Genomic DNA, 18,758 nt, shown 5'->3' with positions numbered 1-18,758 from the left:
CATCCCAGCCAAGCCCAGCTGTCCCTGCCAAGGCCCTGACATGAGGGTGCAGAAGTCTTCAGATGACCCCAGCCCAGCCACCAGAGTCACCCCCAGCTGGTCACGTCTTCCCACTTGAGGCCTGAGACATCCTGGAGCAGAGGAGAGCTGTCCTGTGAGGCCACGTCTAACTCTCAAACCAGGAACTCCAGGAGCTTAACCAACAGTTGTTTTACAACCCTGATGCTGGGCCGGCTGGTTACACAATAACAGAAAAGTGGAACAGATGGAGGGGCAGAGAGAAGAGTCAGGATGGCAGCAAGGCAGGGGTAGTGGGGACAGGGCAGGCAGGGGTGGCGGTGGCCAGGGCAGGAATGGGAACCAAATGGGGCAAAGTTCAGCATCAGCCCACACCCTCCTCCCACCTCCAGCTCAGCAAGAGCCACACCCTTGGCTCCAGTCAGAAACAGGAGAGCTGGCTTCCCTCCTACCCGCTTTCAGGCAGCCCTGCCTCTCCTGCCTGGGCTCCTCCTCCCCACCTTACTCTGCCCTCAGTGGAGCCCACCACCTCGAGTCTGCTGCCCGTGTCCACCTGGTGGCCAGGCCAGGCCCTGGCCTCCAAACTAAGTCCTTTGGTAGCTCCTCATGCCCCTCACTCAGTGTGAAGCCAGGTGTTTTGAGACCCTGCTCAGTCTTGCCTGCATGGAGCCTGTGCACCCACAGCCGTCCCAGCTGCCCTGACCCACCACCATCCCCCCCCACCCCCGTGTCTCTCCCCCAGACTTCCTTTTTCTTCCCTCCACGACGTCTGAGCCCCATTCCTCCTAGCTGCATTGTTAACAGGAGGCTCAAGCTGCAAGCCCGAGCTGGCCACATCTCTCCCCTTCGTTCCACAGGCTCGCACTGTCTCCCCATCACGACTCCCTACAGCCTTGTCCCCGTGTCGCCTTTGTCCCCTGATCCATAGCCGGCTCCTCCCGCGGCCTCCACCCTGTGACCCCAGTCCCTGTCCCCAGCACTTCGCGTGCCCCGCGTCCCCCGGTCCTATGCACTACCCCGCGCCCCGTGCATTCTCTGACCTTTGACCCCTGGCTCCAGCCCCGCGCGCCTCCCGGTCCACCTCCCGGGTCCTCCGCATTCCCCGGACCCCGCGTCCCCGCGCAGCGCGGGCCTTCTCACCCAGGTGGATGCGCGCGTTGCGTGGAGACCAGCGGCGGGCACACCCTAACCTCTGGCCCCGCCTCCCGCGCCGCGGATTGGCTCCCCGCAGGCCGGTCGGGCCGGGATTGGCTCGCGCGGCGCGGCGGCCGGGCCCGTTTCACGGTGGGTAGCACCGCAGCGTGGATGCTGCTGCGGCCCGCCGCGGCCCCCGGGAGCTTGGAGCCCGAGCGGCCGGGCGGGGCCGGGCGGGGGAACCGCCGGCAGCCGCTCCGCCGCCCACCTTGGGCCCTCGGCCAAGGGCAGCCCAGGGTCGCGGCCGCAGCCCGGGGCCGCGGGCGGCGGACAAAGGGCCATGCGGGGCCGGGAGACGCGGCGCGGAGCGCGCGGGAGTGGGGGGCCGCAGCGACGCCGCTGAGCGCGGCCCCGGGCGGGGCGGGGTCGGCCGCGATGCCGTGGTTCCCGGTGAAGAAGATCCGCAAACAGATCAAGCTGCTGCTCCTGCTGGTGCTGCTTACCTGCGCCGCTTGGCTCACGTACGTGCACCTGAGCCTGGTGCGCCAGGGCCGCGCGCTGCGCCAGCGGCTGGGCTACGGGCGAGGTACGGGAGGGGGCGCGCGCCCGGGGCGGGGGGCGGTGAGGGTCCCAAGCGGCCCCGGGCCCGGGCCCTCCCCTTGAGCTCAGGTCTCGCCGCGGGCCAGAGCTGCCGGGACACCCGGGCCGCCTTTCCCATCTCGGCAGTATCGGGGCAGGGGGCTCGGTTCGGCTCGACCCGGCCGGAACGCCGGATGACGTCAACCGTGATGTACGCGACCCTCTTGAGCGTCCCCAAACCCGGCTGACTCCGGGCTCTGGCCCGGGGCGGATAGCGCCGGGGTAGCAGTGGTCTTGGAGAGCCCTCGGCTACCAGGCCCTGCCTGCTGGGATTTCTTGGGGCCAAGTCCGGCTGCGCCTCCGACTCTTCGTGCTTAGCAGAGCCTCCGTTTCCCAGTCTGCTGGGGAAGAGGCTGGCGGGGGGAGCTGACCCTCGCAGTCGGAAAGCTTCCTGGAGGAGGCGCCCTAGGTAAACCTGTAATCAGGGACTGAGACGCTTGTGTGTTGGGAGTGAGTCATGGGGACAGGGGTGCAGCCTGGGGAGCCCGGAATGCCTGGAGCGGACGCTCCCAGACTCAGGCCCACGGTCCAGTGGGAACAGACAATGAACCCACAAATCAGGTCCTGGTGAGTGATGTGGGGGAGGGCCAGGGGAGGAGTCCTGCCACCTTAGCTAGGGTATCTTGGAAGGGCTCTTGGAAGGGGTGACCGTTGACACATATTTTGGGGAGGAGGAGCAGAATGCCTAGAACAGGGCGGCGGGTGGGGAGGTTGGTGATGAGAGCAGGAAGCACTTCAGGGCAGGGAAGGTCCCAGCCAAGCTGCCCCTGACCCTTCTCAAACAAGTGGGGTGTCTTTAGGGTGAGTGATGAGAATCTCGCTTCCCGAGGACTCAGAATTATGATTTTGATCCATAAAGTCCTGGCCACTCCCACCAAAGGGTCTAAAGCTCCCTGTTCAGTCCCACACCTAGGCCAGGGGTCAGAGGCTGGTCCCAACCTACCCCTCCCCAAAGAGCACACATCTTGGAGCTACCACATCCTCTAGGGGCCCTCAGTTACCATCACATAAGGCAGGACCCCAGAGTGTGACCCAGTGACACAGAACAGAACCAGCCTCCTACCCAGCAGCCTTGTGGTTTTCTGAGCAACCACAGTCCTCCCCAACCTGACTTCCCGAGCAGCCAGGGAGCCTAACTCAGCAGCTAGGAGGGGGTGGAGGTGTGGGAACCCCATTCCTGAGGCCTCCTCTTCTCTCAGCTGGACCAGCGGGGAAGCCGTCCTGCTGTTTCTGAGTGGGCAGGAGCTGTTCAAGGTTACAGACCATCAAACCCTCGTGCAGCTCCAGCCAGGAGCAGCCCCAGCCGGCGGGTCTCACCTCCGGCGGCAGCTCCGCCTCCTGCCTGGCGACCTGGCTCCACCAGGGCAGGGCTTGTGGAAGCTGAGCAGCTAAACGTGTCTGATGCCTTCCTGACTGTCCCGTCAGCACTGTCTTCACTCCCACCAGAAAGGCTACCTGCCCCGTGTCCAGCAGCCTGTGAGGGCAGAGGTCCTGGGCAGAGGGGCCGGCAGGCCGCCATCTGGATCTCACTGCGCTTGGGCTTAGCATATTTCCCAGGTGCTGGAGTGTTTTGTTTGCCTGCAGGACTGTAGTGGCAGCCTGGGTGTGGCACCCCCCACAGAAGTTTTCCAGCAGTCATAGAGTCACCTTGGCGGGTGGGGAGCATCGGGGCCAGGCTGTGGCGGTTTTGCCCGGAGCCTCTTAGGGGCTCAGCTCCCAGCCGGACAAAGGACAGTGACTGGGGAGAGCAAAGCGGACAGGCACCACTGGGCTCTCACAGGCAGGAGACCATGGGCAGCCCCTCTCCCCCAGAGAAGGGGCCCAGGCCTGCTGCGTCAGTATGGTACTCTCGCTCCTGGGGTCTGGATTGAAGTGCGGGCATAGATGTTGAAGCCAGACTTGGCCCTGGAGCAGATGGGTTCCTGGACTGGGGGTCCCTGGATGGGACAGTGAAGCCTCACCTTCAGTGGCTAAGACCCCAGGGTATGGGACCCCCAGATCCACAGCGTGAGGAGGAGGTCTGGGATGTTGAGGGCATTGAGGTATGCAGGTGGTCTGCCCAGGCTTGGGGGGTTGGGGTGTGCCACGTTCTGAGAAGTCCACAGAAGTGATCCCGGGGACAGTCTCCCCCCAGGGCCACCTTGACCCCAGAGACCCTGACAGCCAGACCAGCGTGCCAGTCCCTCCTCTGCCCAGGCAGGTGCCAGGGCTCCTTTGGTCTGGGACCATGGCCTCAAGGGCAGCAGGTAGCACATGTACCATGGGCCAGGGCTGGTGTAGCCTCAAGACCACAGCGCTGGCTTGCCTGATGACAAACTACAGCACTAACGCTTGGCTCTCACTCCTGGCAAGTGAGGCAGACACAAAACACTCCAGCTCATGGGAAATATGCTGAGGGCACAGAGCAGTCCTGGGGCCTTCCTGGAGGCAGAGTCGCTGAGGAGGACACCCGATCGGTGTACATGTGCACACATGTCTGCTAGGATGTGCACACACATACCTGCTCCCTCACACCAGTGGGGGCTGGGAAAAGTCAGGTGGAGGACTCAGGCAGGGCCAACCCCACAGAGGCGGGAGGTGGCAGAACAGCCCAGTAGAAGGCGCTTCGCTGGGGGAGGGGGGGGCAGCTATCAGGCAACATGAGGGGAGGCTTCAAAGGGGACACCACTGGCCGTCCTGCCCCCAACTGACCCCGGCAGCAGGGACTGTGGCCTTGAAGAGCCTGGGTCCCACCCACAGCCGCTCTGCCACCCACAGACGGTGAGAAGCTGAGTGTGACTGACGGCCGAGGCATCCGCGCCGCACTGGCCACACAGAGGGCAGAGGACTCCAGTGAGAGCCGCGAGGAGGAGCCGGTGGTGAGCAGGGCTGTGGGGAACCACACAGCCACACGAACGGGACCCAAGGCCACCATGTGCCGCGGCCGTGGGTGGGGGACGCAGCCACTTATGTGCCCAGGCCCGGGGGACGCAGATGCTGCACGCGGGGTGGCCAGGGGGCTTCTGGTGTGCGTGTGGCTGGGCTGTGATGGATTCAGGGCTTCATGGCTAGATGTGGGGGGCCGTGTGACGGGAACTGGACTGTGTGGCTGGCTGTGTCACGCACTGCATCTGAGCCCATGTGTGTGTGTGTGTGTGACTTTTTCCTGCCCTCACACTTCTCAGCTGTGACCTTGGTGCCCTTCCTCTCCCGCAGTCTGAAGGTCAGGACCCAGGCATGCTGTTTCCTGGGGGGGCTGGAAGACCCCTGGTACTCAACCTCACCCGTCAAGTGCCGGCGTGGCGGGAGGAGGTGAGGTCTGCTGGGGCTCGGGCAGGGAGGGCCGGGGCCACTGGGCGGCCAGTAAGCCCTGCTCCCCCACAGTACAAGGGGCAGGTGAACCTGCACGTGTTTGAGGACTGGTGCGGGGGCGCCGTGGGCCAGCTCCGGAGGAACCTGCACTTCCCGCTCTTCCCTCACGTGAGTGCTGGGGGGCCACGGGTCCCGGGTGGGCGGGGGTGGGCAGGTACCTTGACGTCAGCAGCCGCTGTCCCCCCAGACTCGCACCACCGTGAAGAAGCTGGCTGTGTCCCCCAAGTGGAAGAACTACGGCCTCCGGCTGTTCGGCTTCATCCACCCGGCGAGAGATGGTGCGGGGGTGGGGGCGTGGGGGGGGAGTCGCAAGCGCCCCGCCCGGCCCTGAGCCCTGTCTCACGGCCTAGGCGATGTCCAGTTCTCTGTGGCTTCGGATGACAACTCTGAGTTCTGGCTGAGCCCAAACGAGAGCCCAGCAGGTGCCCAGCTGGTGGCCTTTGTGGGCAAGGTATCCCCACCCGCCCCTCTGTCCACACCCCTTCTGTCTTCACAGGCCTCCTGTGGCCTGGGTCACCTGTCCCCTTCAACTTCTCAGGAAGGGGCACTGGGTGGGGCTGGTGCCCCAAGGAGAGGGTGAGCCCCCTGCCCTTTCCTGTTGCCCTCCAGACGGGCTCAGAGTGGACAGCGCCTGGAGAGTTCACCAAGTTCAGCTCCCAGGTGTCCAAGCCCAGACGGTGAGTGCCTGGGAGCAGGTGTGTGTCTGTGTGTGAGGACAGGGTGACGCGTGCACACATGAAACTGCTGCCGGCCCTGGAACTTGTCGTCTCTCGGGGGCTCCTGGGGCGCGGTGGGCTGGCCCCTGACTCCTCCTGTCCCCAGGCTCATGGCCTCTCGGAGGTACTACTTTGAGCTGCTGCACAAGCAGGATGACCGCGGCTCGGACCACGTGGAAGTGGGTGTGAGTACAGCTGCCCCTCGAGGGGCTTCTGGAGGCCCCCCCCCGCCCTGCCCTGCCCTCCTCCCGGCCACTCCCCCCAGAACAGCCGCGTGGATGTGCCCCCCTCCCCAGGATTTCCCATCTAGCTGACAAAGGAGCTGCCCAGGGACGGGACTTGTGCTCCACTGCGCCTGCTCAGGGGCTTCACAGAGAAAGTGGCCCTGAGCAGATTCTTGAGAGGCTCATAGGGAGACCCATGGGGAGAGAATCCAGGGCACGAGGACGAATTTCTGGTCTCAAGAACAGTCTTCTGGAACTCCAAGCAGTCTGGTGGCTAGATCAGGCAGGGCTTCCTCCTGAGAATGAGGCAATGGGATTTGCATGTCAGGGAAAACCCTCTAGCCACTGCCTGTTGGGAAAGATTTTCACAGGTGACCATCAGTCCCTGAACCCGCAGGTCCTGTGGGGGCAGGGGGAGATGCCCACTGCCTGAGCCCGAGTTTAGCTGGATGCGGGGTGGTGACCAGGGAGGGCTGGTGGGGGGATGTTACAGGTGTCTGGTTTGTGTGTGGAGGGCATCACCCCAACTCAGCTTGGCAGAGGGTGTAGATTGGAGATGCAGATTTGAGGTGATCTTGTGGAAGCTGAGGGGGTGACTAAGGGCCCAGGATGAGCTGGGAAGGTAAGAGGGCCTGGGACAGCCCCCAGGAACCCAGCGTGAGAGGGATGGGGGAGAGACAGTCTACAAGGGAGACTGAGACGCACAGGCACAGAAGCAGGAGAAGTGGGGATGGGGAGGTCCACCAGGGAGCTGGGAGCCACTGGGGCTTGCCCTCGGAAGGCCAGCTCTGACTTCCAGAATGGCAGTGGCCATAGAATCACGAGCAGGTGGGGGCGGAGGTCATAACCAGAAGATGAAGAAGCGCCCAAGGTGTCAGGAAAGGCCTGAAGGGGGCAGAGGAGGTTCTCATCTTCCTCCAGGGACCCCAACCTTCCGGGCCTCAGCAGCTTCCCTGCCATGCCTTCTTAGGACTCCTCTCCCGTCCACCCGCCCAGCTTTCTGCATCCTTAAAGGCATTACCCTACTAGCTCCCTGTCCCCATGCCAGGAAGATCCACTCCTCCCTGACCCAGGGTGTCCCCCGCACCCCCTTCCTTTGGCCCTGACCACCCTCTCCAACCCCCAGTGGCGAACATTCCTGCCGGGTCTGAAGTTTGAGGTTATCGGCTCTGCTCACATCTCCCTCTACACAGGTCTGGAGCCAGTTCCTCTGGGGAAGGGGAGGCTCATACGAGTGGTCTCCGGGGTGGCTGGATGTGGGTGAGGAGGGCTCTGTGAACTCCTTGGGGACCTCACACATCCTCTGCCCCTAGACGAGTCAGCCCTGAAGATGGACCACGTGGCTCACGTGCCCCAGTCTCCTGCCAGTCATGTGGGGGGGCGGCCCCGGCAGGAGGAGCCCAGAGCTGACATGCTGCGGCCAGATCCCCGAGACGCCTTCTTTCTCAGTGAGGGGGTTCACCCACAGGGTGGAGGGAGTGTCAAGGCGAGGGTCCGGATCACAGTGTGACCTCCCTTTTCACAGCACCTCGGGTGGAGCCCTCGGATCTGGAGAGTGTGCTGGAGCCCTGCGCCTATGCCCCAACCTATGTTGTCAAGGACTTTCCCATCGCAAGATACCAGGGACTGCAATTCGTAAGTGCCCCCAGCCAAGGTCTTCCCTGAGACCCAGGTCTCCCCCTCTCCAGGGTCCTGGAAGCCTCCTCCAGACCCTCTGAAAGACGGCCCGCCCTGAGCCCTCTGCCCACCCCAGGTGTACCTGTCCTTCGTTTATCCCAATGACCACACGCGCCTGACTCACATGGAGACTGACAACAAGTGCTTCTACCGGGAGTCGCCGCTGTATCTGGAAAGGTGGGTGGCGGGTGGGCGGTGCCCGGGAAGAATGGGCAGGCCTCAACCGAGCGGGTCTCTGACGCCCCGCCCCCCCCAGGTTTGGGTTCTACAAGTACATGAAGATGGACCGGGAGGAGGGCAGGGAGGAGGTGCAGCGCCGAGCCTTCCTCTTCCTCAACCCCGACGGTGAGTGCCCACAGTGACCCCACGCCCAGCTGGGTGGCCCTGCAGTGGCTCACGCGCGCTTCCCACAGACTTCCTGGATGACGAGGACGACGGAGAGCTGCTTGACGCTGGCCTGGGGCCCACCGAGGCCCCCCGAAGGCAGAGCAGCCGCCAGCTCCCGGCCCCCGCAGCCCCCTCAGAGGCCCCAGCCACCCCCGCTGCGCTGACATCCCGGCGCTCCCGGGCGCTGAGCTGGGCGGCCCGCCAGCTCCCCCTCTTCTTGGGCCGCGCCCCGCCCCCGCGGCCCGCAGCCCGGCCCTCCAAGGTGTATGTGACACGTGTGCGGCCAGGACTGCGGGCGCCCCCTGGGGCCCCGCCGCTCGGCGCACGCGGCCCACCCCGGCCGCCCTTGCCTGGCGTCTTCCTGCGCCCCCGACCCCTACCCAGGGTGCCGCTGCGGGCGCCCCCACGCCCACCCCGGGCTCGAGGCCACAGGACGAGCAGCCCCCCGGCCACAGAGCTGAGAGCCCTAGCCCCAGCGCCGGCCACCCAGGAGGGCCAGGCGCGCGCGCCGGGACTCGCGGCCCCCACGGCAGACTCCAACTCGTCCTCTGAAGCGCAGCCTGTGACCTCCTTCCTGAGCTTGTCCCAGGTGTCCAGGCCACAGCTGCCTGGGGAGGGCGAGGAGGACGAGGAGGAGGAAGGGGACGACGACGAGGAAGGGGTGCCAGGCGACGCGTCAGAGGACAGCGAGGAGGCGGCAGGCCTGGTGCACGGCCGCTGGCACGAGGATGCCATTGACTGGCAGCGCACGTTCAGCGTGGGCACCGTGGACTTCGAGCTGCTGCGCTCTGACTGGAACGATCTGCGCTGCAACGTGTCTGGGAACCTCCAGCTGCCCGAGGCCGAGGCCGTGGACGTGGTGGCTCAGTACATGGAGAGGCTCAACACGCGCCACAGCGGGTACGGGTCGGGCTGGTGGGAGGCGCGGAGCGTGGCCTCGGTGGGACCCTCAGCTCTTCCCCAAGGCCTCACCAGGCACTCCTCTGGGAGTGGTACACACATGCACGCACACCCGTCAGAAAGTGTTTTCTCTCCCTCTGGTTCCCCTGTCCTGCACCTCCAACCCCCCACCTGCCACCTTGGACCTGAGGATGAACCTCAGCCACCCAGGTCTCTTCTTGAAATAGACACACAATCAAGCAAAGAACCCCAGGATCCCTCCCCCCACCAGCACCATGCTGACTGGGGTCTTAGTCCTCAGAGGTGAGCTCAGGGTTCTTGCCCCATTGACCCCTCTGGTTGGGTCCCCCAGGCCCCAGGAACTGAATCCTGTCTCCACCTCAAGCAGGTGTGGGGCTGGAGAGTGGAAACCCCAGTTTGCCCTGAGGGGTTCTTAGAAATATGCTGAGCCCGTAAGGAGGGGCAGGACCTGCAGACATGAGTGACAGGCAGAGGCTGTCCAGGATGCTGGTGGGCAGAGGACAGGCCTCATGGGCATCTAAGGCCAGGTTCAGGACTCATTCTTGCCTCTGATACAAAGTTTAGAGCAGGACACGCGTTTGGCCCATCTGGATCATAGATGAAGGTGTGGCAGCCTTGGAGAGGAGAGGGTGGAAGGTGGAGCCTGTGACCTACAGGCTTGGTCCAGGGCAGTGATGGGACGGCCTGGACTCGGCAGAGGCGGGGGCAGATTGATTCTAGGTGGCTGAAAAAGCCAGCCTGCCCTTAGCTCTGAGCCTCTTGAGAGCAGCTCATTGTCCCAGGGTATGAGGGCCTGTCCAGCAGAAAGGTCATGGCTGCAGCTCCATCCTCTGAGCAGAATGAGGGTGTGAGTAGCCCCAGGAGTGAAAGCACAGACCCAGAGCTTTGGGGCAGAAAGGCCCTGACACTTGAGGAGACTGTGGTGGGGATGGGGATGGGCATGGGGCGAGGGGAAGAATTTAGACCCCTGGAGGTCACACTGGTCGGCTCCCAGGTGAGTGACACCGGCTGTGCAGGGGGATCACATGGCAGAAAGAGCAACCTAGTCAAGCACAGGGCCCTGTCTCCCCAAGAGGAGGGGCAACCACTGTTTGTGGGTGGAGTGAAGGTGGAGGTGAGGTGCTCCAGGCCGGAGTGAAGGGGAAGGGCCAGAGGCTTCTTCCCAGAACAGGGAAGCCCTTCGGCTTGTGCCAGGGAGGCAAAAAGGAGGATTCTCAGAGGAGGTATCTAGGACCTTGGAGACGGCAGGTGGGGAGGATGGGGCCCAGCATCCAGGCAGGGGCACCTGGGACAGAGCCCTCCCCCCAGAAGAAGAAGCTTGCTTGTCTGCGGGACAAGATACTGAGACAAGTAAGAGACCATTCACCCGAGTTAGAAATAAGGCATCTGAGTCCCGTCCTGTTGGCAGTGGGTCCCCCTGAAGGTTTCTGAGCGTGTGGCTGTGGACAGCAGTGGTGGCAGGGAGGAGAGAGGACGGCCTGGGCGTGGGGATGCCTCCCTCGTGGGGCGTCGGGGGAGGAGGAAGCCTGAAATGTGGGTCTGCCTTCTGAGATGGCGTGCCCCTCAGGCCTTGGCCCTGAGGGGGTATGGGTGGGTGGGGGCTGGGACACATGGTCGCTGCGGGGGAGGGGTGTATGGCAGCCACCCCCCCCCCCCCCCCGCCCCAGTCACTTCAGTGGCCGCCTTTCTGTGGCGGCGATGGGGGACAGGGGAGGGGGGCCTCCACTCTGCGGCTGACCGGGCTCCGCCCCCAGGCGATACGCTCTTCTGCGCATCGTGAACGTGGAGAAGCGCCGGGACTCCGCGCGAGGGAGCCGCTTCCTCCTGGAACTGGAGCTCCAGGAACGCGGCGGGCGCCGCCTGCGCTTGTCTGAGTACGTCTTCCTGCGCCTGCCCGGGGCCCGTGCCGGCGACACTGAGGAAGACAGAGAGAGTCCCGCGCCCGCCGCAGCCTCCTCCGCGCGCCCCGACGGCCGCCCGGAGCTGTGCCGGCCACTGCGCCTGGCTTGGCGCCAGGATGTGATGGTGCACTTCGTCGTGCCGGGTGCGCGGGGTGCGGCGGGCGGCGCCACCTAGGGCTGCAGAGGGGCGGGCGGCGCCACCAGTTTGGGTCCAGGTGGGTTCAGTGTCCCCATCCTCCCCCAGTGAAAAACCAGGCGCGCTGGGTGATACAGTTCCTGGCAGACATGGCCGCACTGCACGCCCGCACAGGTGACTCCCGCTTCAGTGTCGTCCTGGTAGACTTCGAGAGCGAGGACATGGACGTGGAGCGGGCCCTCCGCGCAGCGCGGCTGCCCAGGTAACGGCGCCCCCACCTCCTTTCGGGGAGGGTGGACCGAATCCTTCCTCCTCCCCAACAAAGATGGGTTTTCCTGCCCCCGCCCTACTCCCAGAGACCGCGGTGTGTGATTCCACCCGCTCGTCCCCTCTCCCAGATACCAATACCTGAGGCGAGCTGGAAACTTTGAGCGCTCTGCGGGGCTGCAAGCTGGAGTGGACGCGGTGGAGGTGCGTGGGCAGGGTGGGGCTGGCCAGAAAAGCCAGGTGGGCTGGGGTGGGCGCGCCCTTCCGGAGTGGAGGGTGAGGCTCAGACCTCCCCGCTGTCCCCAGGATGCCAGCAGCATCGTTTTCCTCTGCGACCTGCACATCCACTTCCCCCCCAGCATCCTAGACGGCATCCGCAAGCACTGCGTGGAGGGCAAGCTGGCCTTCGCACCTGTGGTCATGCGGCTGAGCTGTGGGAGCTCACCAGGGGACCCGCACGGTAATGCCCTGGAGGGCCCTGGGTCCCACCAATGCCAGGGTGAAATCTAGGCTCCCCAGGGGCCTCCCAGCCCGCAAGGTAGGCTTGGGGCCCCATCAGGGTTCCCTGTAATGCCCAGGACTCCTTGTGGCATTGGAGTGCCACTCCACAGTGCCCAGGACCCCAAGACCCCTGGAGTAACCCCAGTGTCATGCTTGGCCTCTAGGGATCTCCTCCAGCACCCAAATCATGCCCAGGGTCCCGAGTACGACCAACATGTTGGAGTTGACCCCAAGAGCCCTCCTGAAATAAGGCCTTTCAGGACCTGGTGTCTGAAGGGCACCCCCTCCCCACCAGGTTACTGGGAGGTGAATGGCTTTGGCCTTTTTGGGATCTACAAGTCTGACTTTGACCGCATTGGAGGCATGAACACTGAGGAATTCCGGGACCAGTGGGGAGGCGAGGACTGGGAGCTCCTGGACAGGTGACCCCACACACACACACAAACACACAGAGACAGACTCCACGTCCTGCCCTCTGGGTGGGGAGGGGCCCCGGGGTCCTCACTGCTGAAAAGACTCTGCTGTCTTCCTCTTCCTACCCCCAGGATCCATAGGCCTAGAGAGATTCTAGATGCCCCCCCCCCCCATTCCCCTAAACCCCTTCCCAGCTCCAGGGTCCTGCAGACTCAGGGAAGCCCCCAGATCCTATAGGCCTGGTGATGGCCCTGGGGTCCCCCTGGCCCCAGTGGGGCCCTGCAGTAGTGGAAGCCCCCCACATCCAGCCCCTGGACCCGATTATGACCTCTTCCATTCCACCCCACCCCACGGTTCTATAGGCTCAAGGGCAGCCCTGACACACGTGCCCTCCCCTGCCAGGGTCCAGAATACAGGTAGCCCCATTCACCCCCAACCCCCAGTCTTGATCGCTCCCAAAGACCCTCCAGGCTGCAGGGCAGCCCTGACCACCCCTCCCTACCCCCAGGGTCCTGCAGGCAGGGCTGGAGGTGGAGCGACTCCGAGTGCGGAACTTTTACCACCACTTCCACTCCAAGCGGGGGATGTGGGGCACGCGCAGCCGCAAGGCCGCCCGAAAGGAGGCCCCTTGAGGACCAGTGACCCCTCCCAGCCCCACCCGCTGGCCTGTGTTGGCAGCTGGAGGCCAGGCCCAGAGCCTGGATCCTGGGGACCTGGCGGGCTCATCCCGGGGGCACAGCCACCATCGTGCCTGCCCGCTTGGGCCCCCAGGCTTCTTGGCCCTCGGCCCCTCCCAGAGGCAGCCTCCACAGCGGGCGGGGCCCAGGCTCAGCCCCCATGCCCTGTGCCATGATTTCTGTGAAATTCTGCTGTAGCGATGACATTGTTTTCAGGATTTCCAAGAGTTCTGTCTGTTCCATTTTTTATTCAGAATGAAATGAAATATTTTTTTTAGTTCTGACTCGTTCTGTGTGCCTGGATGTCTTGGGGGGCAGAGGGGCCTGGGTGCTGTGCCTGCTCCTGACTCCCCTTCCTGACCTGAGCTTTGGACACCGTGCTGATCCCACCTTCCTGCACCCTTGCGGCTTCCTGCCTCTCCAACATATTCCTTTTGAGCTTTGGGCCCTGAGGAGAAGGGCCTTTGGACCTCCTCCCACCACCCTGTGCATGGAGCCACTGGTCATGGGCGAGGCACAGGGCCTTTCCACCCACAAACAAATAATATCCGACCACGTCCTCAGTCCCGTTTGTAGTGAAAACCACCTTGGATGTGAGTCCTGCCCCATCCACCTCAAAGATGTGGGAGCACTCAGCACCCCGCGACTGGGGCGGGGGGTTGGCAGGGGATGGCCTATGACCAGGCTGGGGGATATGGTTAGGACTCAGTTGCCATGAATGGAGACCCCAGTGCAAACTGCTTTAGTGAGAGATTTGCTTGTTTGACATTTCTCATGTTACCCTCGTTCAGGGTCAGGAGCCCCTGGGGAGTCAGAGACAGACTGGACGATGCTGTCAACAGCCAGCTCTTCCCTGGGCTGCCTGGTACTGGGTGCACCTGCCCATATGAGTTCCTTGTGTCTGCTATAACAAATTTCCAAGAACAAAATGGAATTTCCTGTCATATAGCTCTGGACATCAGACGTCCTAAAATCGAGGTTTCCAGCCTGCATTCTCTCTGGGGGCTTTAGGAATGAATCTGCTCCCTTCCTTTCCCAGTTCCTAGAGGGCACCGGGATTTCTTGGTGCATGGGCCCTTCCTCTATCCTCAAAGCCATCAGCTTACCATCTTCATATCACTGTCTCTCACTTCTGCCACCATCATCATGTCTCCTCCTCTGACTGACCCTCCTGCCTCCCTCTTATAAGGACCCTTATGATGACATTGGACCCATGCAGATAACCCAGGACAATTGCTCCATCTCAAGGAACATCCTTCATGGATGGAAACAATACTGTCACAATGTCAGTTTTCCCCAACTTGATTCAATGCAATCCAAATCAAAATCCCACCAAGTGGGGCTTCCCTGGTGGTCCAGTGGTTAAAAATCCGCCATGCAAAGTCCCTCTTGCCATGGAGATGACAACCAGAGGTTCTGAGAATTAGAACATGGACATCTTTGGGGCTGTTATGCTGTGTATGTCCTTATTCCGTGGGAAGGCAGCATGTCCACCCAGAATTCCAAACAATTCTCAAGATTTACCTCACCATGGGGAGGATTTCAATGAAAGAGGGATCAGTCCCTGGGAAGACCCCAGGGATGACCGTGGCACTCAGCTCTGTGGCTGCTGACCAGGGCAGCCAGTGGGTCTGTGAACATTAAGTCACTTGTGACTTGAACTTCACCGCAGGTCCTCCTGGTTCATAGAGGGCAAGTGCCCACAAGGTGAAGGATGCAGCAGACCTGCCTCCTCAAGCTACCGGATGCCCCAGCTCATACTGTCCACTCCTCCCTAATTGTCTAGTTCAGAAGGAATGGTCCCCAGTCACAGATGTTTGTAACAAGAAAGAACTAGCAGTGAAATTAAGAATTGTTATTCAGTCACTCAGTCGTGTCTGACTGTGATCCCATGGACTGCAGCACGCCAGCCTTCCCTGGCCTTCATAATCTCCCAGAGTTTGCTCAACTCATGCCCATTGAATCAATGATATCATTCAACCATCTCATCCTCTGTCGCCCCCTTCTCCTCTTGCCCTCAGTCTTTCCCAGCATCACGGTCTTTTCCATTGAGTCACCTCTTCACATCAGGTGGCCAAATTGGAGCTTCAGCTTCAGCATCAGTCCTTCCAATGAATATTCAGGACTGATTTCCTTTAGGATGGACTGGTTGGATCTCCTAGCAGTCCAAGGGACTCTCAAGAGTCTTCTCCAATACCACAGTTCGAAAGCATCAGTTCTTCAGCACTCAGCTTTCTTTATGGTCCAACTATCACATCCATACATGACCACTGGAAAAACCATAGGTTTGACTAAACAGACCTTTGTCAGCAAAGTAATGTCTCTGCTTTTTAATATGCTGTCTAGGTTGGTCATAGCTTTTCTTCCAGTGGGCAAGCATCTCTTAATTTCATGGCTGCAGTCACCATCTGCAGTGATTTTGGAGCCCCCCAAAATAAAGTCTGTCACTGTTCCCATTGCTTCCCCATCTATTTGCCATGAAGTGATGGGACCAGATGCCATGATCTTAGCTTTCTGAATGTTGAGTTTTAAGCCAACTTTCTCACTCTCATCTTTCACCTTCATTAAAAGTCTCTTTAGTTCCTCTTCGCTTTCTGTTATAAACATGGTGTCATCTGCATATCTGAGGTTATTGATATTTCTCCTGGGAAACTTGACTCCAGCTTGTGCTTCATCCAACCCAGCATTTCGCATGATGTACTCTGTATATAAGTTAAATAAGCAGGGTGACTATATACAGCCTTGATGTACTCCTTTCCCAATTATCAATCACTCTGTTGTTGCATGTTCATTTCTAACTGTTGCTTTTTGACCTGCATACAGGTTTTGCAAGAGACAGCTAAGGTGGTTTGGTACTCCCATCTCTTTAAGACTTCCACAGTTTGTTGTGATCCACACAAAGGCTTTAGCATAGTCAATGAAGCAGAAGTAAATGTTTTTTCTGGAACCTTGCTTTTTCTATTATCCAGTGGATGTTGGCAATTTGATCTTTGGCTCCTCTGCTTTTTCTAAATCCAGCTTGTACATCTGGAATTTCTCAGTTCATACACTGTTGAAGCCTAGCTTGAAGGATTTTGAGCATTACTTTGCTAGCATATGAAATGAGTGCAATTGTGTGGTAGTTTGAACATTCTTTGGCATTCTTTGCCCTTTTGGGGGATTGGAATGAAAACTGACCTTTTCCAGTCCTGTAGCCACTGCTGAGTTTTCCAAATCTGCTGGCATATTGAGTGCAACAGCATCCTCTTTTGGGATCTGAAATAGCTCGGCTGGAAATCCATCATCTCCACTAGCTTTGTTCGTAGTGATGCTTCCTAAGGCCCGCTTGACTTCACACTCCAGGATGTCTGGCTCTAGGTGAGTGATCACACCATCATGATTATTTGGATAGTGAAGATCTTTTTTGTATAGTTCTTCTGTGGATTCTTGCCACCTCTTATTAATATCTTCTGCTTCTGTTAGAGTGTTTCTGTCCTTTATTTTGCCCATTTTTTTTCCCATCTTTATATGAAATGTTCCCTTGGTATCTCTAATTTTCTTGAAGAGATCTCTAGTCTTTCCCATTCTATTGTTTTCCTTTATTTCTTTCCATTGTTCACTGAGGAAGGCTTTCTTATCTCTTCTTGCTATTTTTTGGAACTCTGCATTCAGATGGGTATATCTTTCCTTTTCTCCTTTGCCTTTCACTTCTTTTCTTTTCTCAACTATTTGTAAGGCCTCCTCAATCACTTTGCCAAAAGGGGGAGAGGGGATGTAACAGCCAGGGGAAGCATGTACATCAGAAAAATAATTACCTCTGGAAGCAGAAAAAAAAAAAAAAAGACACTTCATCTAATCTAGAACACATATATACCATGATTTATTAATCCATTTTAACAACTACTGAGTACCCACTATGCACCAGGTACTGACGGAAACCTGGTGAATGAAACAGACAGGAATCCCTGCCCTTGTAGACTTTACATTCTAGTGAAGGGAGGGGGAGCAGACAATAGACACAACAAAGAGATGTCTAGTATATTAGCTGGTGGCAGCTGCTGTAGAGAAAAATAAAGCCAGGAAAAAGAATAGTGAGTCTCGGTGAGGCTGCCATTGTAAATAGTGGTCAGGAAAAGTCTGAGACGGTGACATCCCAGCAAAGCCCTGAGGTTGTGGTGAGTCTGCCAAGGACAGAGATGGGGGAGGGGAAGATGTATGTCAGTGTTCACATTTGAGCAAATGTTAAGTCCTTCTCATCACTTCTTTTCAATATTATACTGGAAGAACTTTAAATCCTTCTCATCACTTCTTTTCAATATTATACTGGAAGAACTAGTTAATGCAGTAAGACAAGTAAAGGAAATAAAAGGTTTACAGATTGAGGAAGAAGAAATACAATTGTTTTCGTTTGCAGATGACACACTTATATATGTACAAAACCCAAAAGAATTAGCCTAGAAGAAAAAGAAAGACACTCTTGGAACTAATAATCAATTATAGCAAAGCTGCAGGATACAAGGTTAATATACAAAAGTTAGTTGCTTTCCTATATACTAGCAATGAACTATTTGAAATTTGAAATTTAAAACACAATAAATAGCATTTACATTAGCACCCCCCAAAATAAATAAATACCCAGGTAAAAATCTAACAAAACATATATAAGATCTATATGAAGAAGAAAAATAAAAACTGCAAAACTGTGATGAAAGAAATCAAAAGACCTAAATCAATGGTGAGTCTATGTTCATGGATCAGAAGACTCAATACTGTCACAATGTGTTTTTCCCAACTTGATCTCAGTAGATTCAATACAATTCTAATCAAAAACCCCCAACTGGGACTTCCCTGCTGGTCCAGTGGTTACAAACCCACCTCTTAATGCCAGGGATGTGGGTTCAATACTCGGTCAGGGAACTAAGAACTCACATGTGGGGGGGCAACTAAGCCAGCCCACATACCATAACCAGGGTCCCTGCGCCGCAATGAAAGGCCCAGCATGACGCAATGAAGACTCAGAACAGCTAAATAAGTAAGTAAAGCTGCTCTGTTACCAGAGTCAGATAGACATAGTTTCTCCTCCAATTATTTTTAAAAAAATATCCCACCAATCAACTAACTGATTCTTTCCTGGAGAGGTAAAAGACACAGAATAACCAACATAATATTCAAGGAGAAGAATAAATTTGAAGGACTGACAGTATCCAACTTCAAGCCCTCCTATAAAGCTACAGCAATCAAGACAGTGTAGCATTGGCAAAGATTAGACAGATGAGTGGGACAGAAGAGAGCACTCGGAAACAGACCCACATGGAAGCAGTCAGGGCTTCCCAGGTGGCACCAGTGGTAAAGAACCTGCCTGCCAATGCAGAAACATAAGAGATGCAGGTCTGATCCCTGGGTAGGAAGATTCCCCCACTCCAGTATTCTTGTCCCAAAGAATTGGACAAGACAGAAGCAACTTAGCACGCATGCAAATGCAGTCAACTGATCTTTGACAAAAAAGCAAAGGCAATACAATGGAGCAAAGGCGGTCTTTTCAACAAATGGTGCTGGGACAACTGGACAACGAAAACTAACACCAGATGACTCACAGACCTAAATGTAAAACACAAAACTATGAAATTTCTAGAAGATAGTGCAGGAGAAAACCTAGATGACCTTGGGTGTGGTGATGGTGTTGTAGATACAACACGAAAGGCTGACCCATAAAAGAAATAACTGAGGACTTCCCTGGTGGCTCAGTGGCAAAGAATCCACCTGGAGTTTGATCCCTGATCTGGGAAGATCCCACATGCCACATAGCAACTAAGCCC

At 58.4% G+C, this 18,758-nt stretch overlaps 1 protein-coding gene and 1 long non-coding RNA gene across 3 annotated transcripts in view; one reads left to right on the top strand and one right to left on the bottom strand.

Annotated features, from left to right (window-relative positions):
* The window catches only part of LOC110149626 (uncharacterized), a 44,896-nt gene extending 43,561 nt beyond the window's left edge, over positions 1 to 1,335 (bottom strand). Inside the window, exon 1 of the long non-coding RNA XR_002317515.2 lies at positions 1,059 to 1,335. This is a non-coding gene — a long non-coding RNA (uncharacterized lncRNA). The remainder of the gene's footprint in view (positions 1 to 1,058) is intronic.
* B4GALNT4 (beta-1,4-N-acetyl-galactosaminyltransferase 4) lies at positions 1,289 to 13,247 on the top strand. Of its 2 annotated transcripts, none has more exons than XM_070457972.1 (20): positions 1,289 to 1,738; positions 4,549 to 4,649; positions 4,987 to 5,082; positions 5,155 to 5,250; positions 5,330 to 5,420; positions 5,493 to 5,593; positions 5,752 to 5,819; positions 5,965 to 6,043; positions 7,209 to 7,275; positions 7,396 to 7,530; positions 7,608 to 7,717; positions 7,836 to 7,936; positions 8,016 to 8,104; positions 8,173 to 9,046; positions 10,822 to 11,111; positions 11,213 to 11,366; positions 11,503 to 11,575; positions 11,678 to 11,831; positions 12,168 to 12,294; positions 12,795 to 13,247. In XM_070457972.1, exons 1-20 carry the CDS (start codon positions 1,324 to 1,326, stop codon positions 12,916 to 12,918), a joined length of 3,345 nt encoding a protein of 1,114 aa, XP_070314073.1. In that variant the 5' UTR covers positions 1,289 to 1,323; the 3' UTR covers positions 12,919 to 13,247. The 2 variants fall into 2 exon arrangements, with proteins under 2 accessions (XP_070314073.1, XP_070314074.1); XM_070457973.1 differs by having other exon boundaries at positions 1,583 to 1,673.
* Positions 13,248 to 18,758: the final 5,511 nt, after the last annotated feature.

The sequence above is a fragment of the Odocoileus virginianus genome, chromosome 28, assembly GCF_023699985.2.
Source record: "Odocoileus virginianus isolate 20LAN1187 ecotype Illinois chromosome 28, Ovbor_1.2, whole genome shotgun sequence".
NCBI classification, from domain to species: Eukaryota; Metazoa; Chordata; class Mammalia; order Artiodactyla; family Cervidae; genus Odocoileus; species Odocoileus virginianus.
This window is presented reverse-complemented; position numbering and strand designations above follow the sequence as displayed.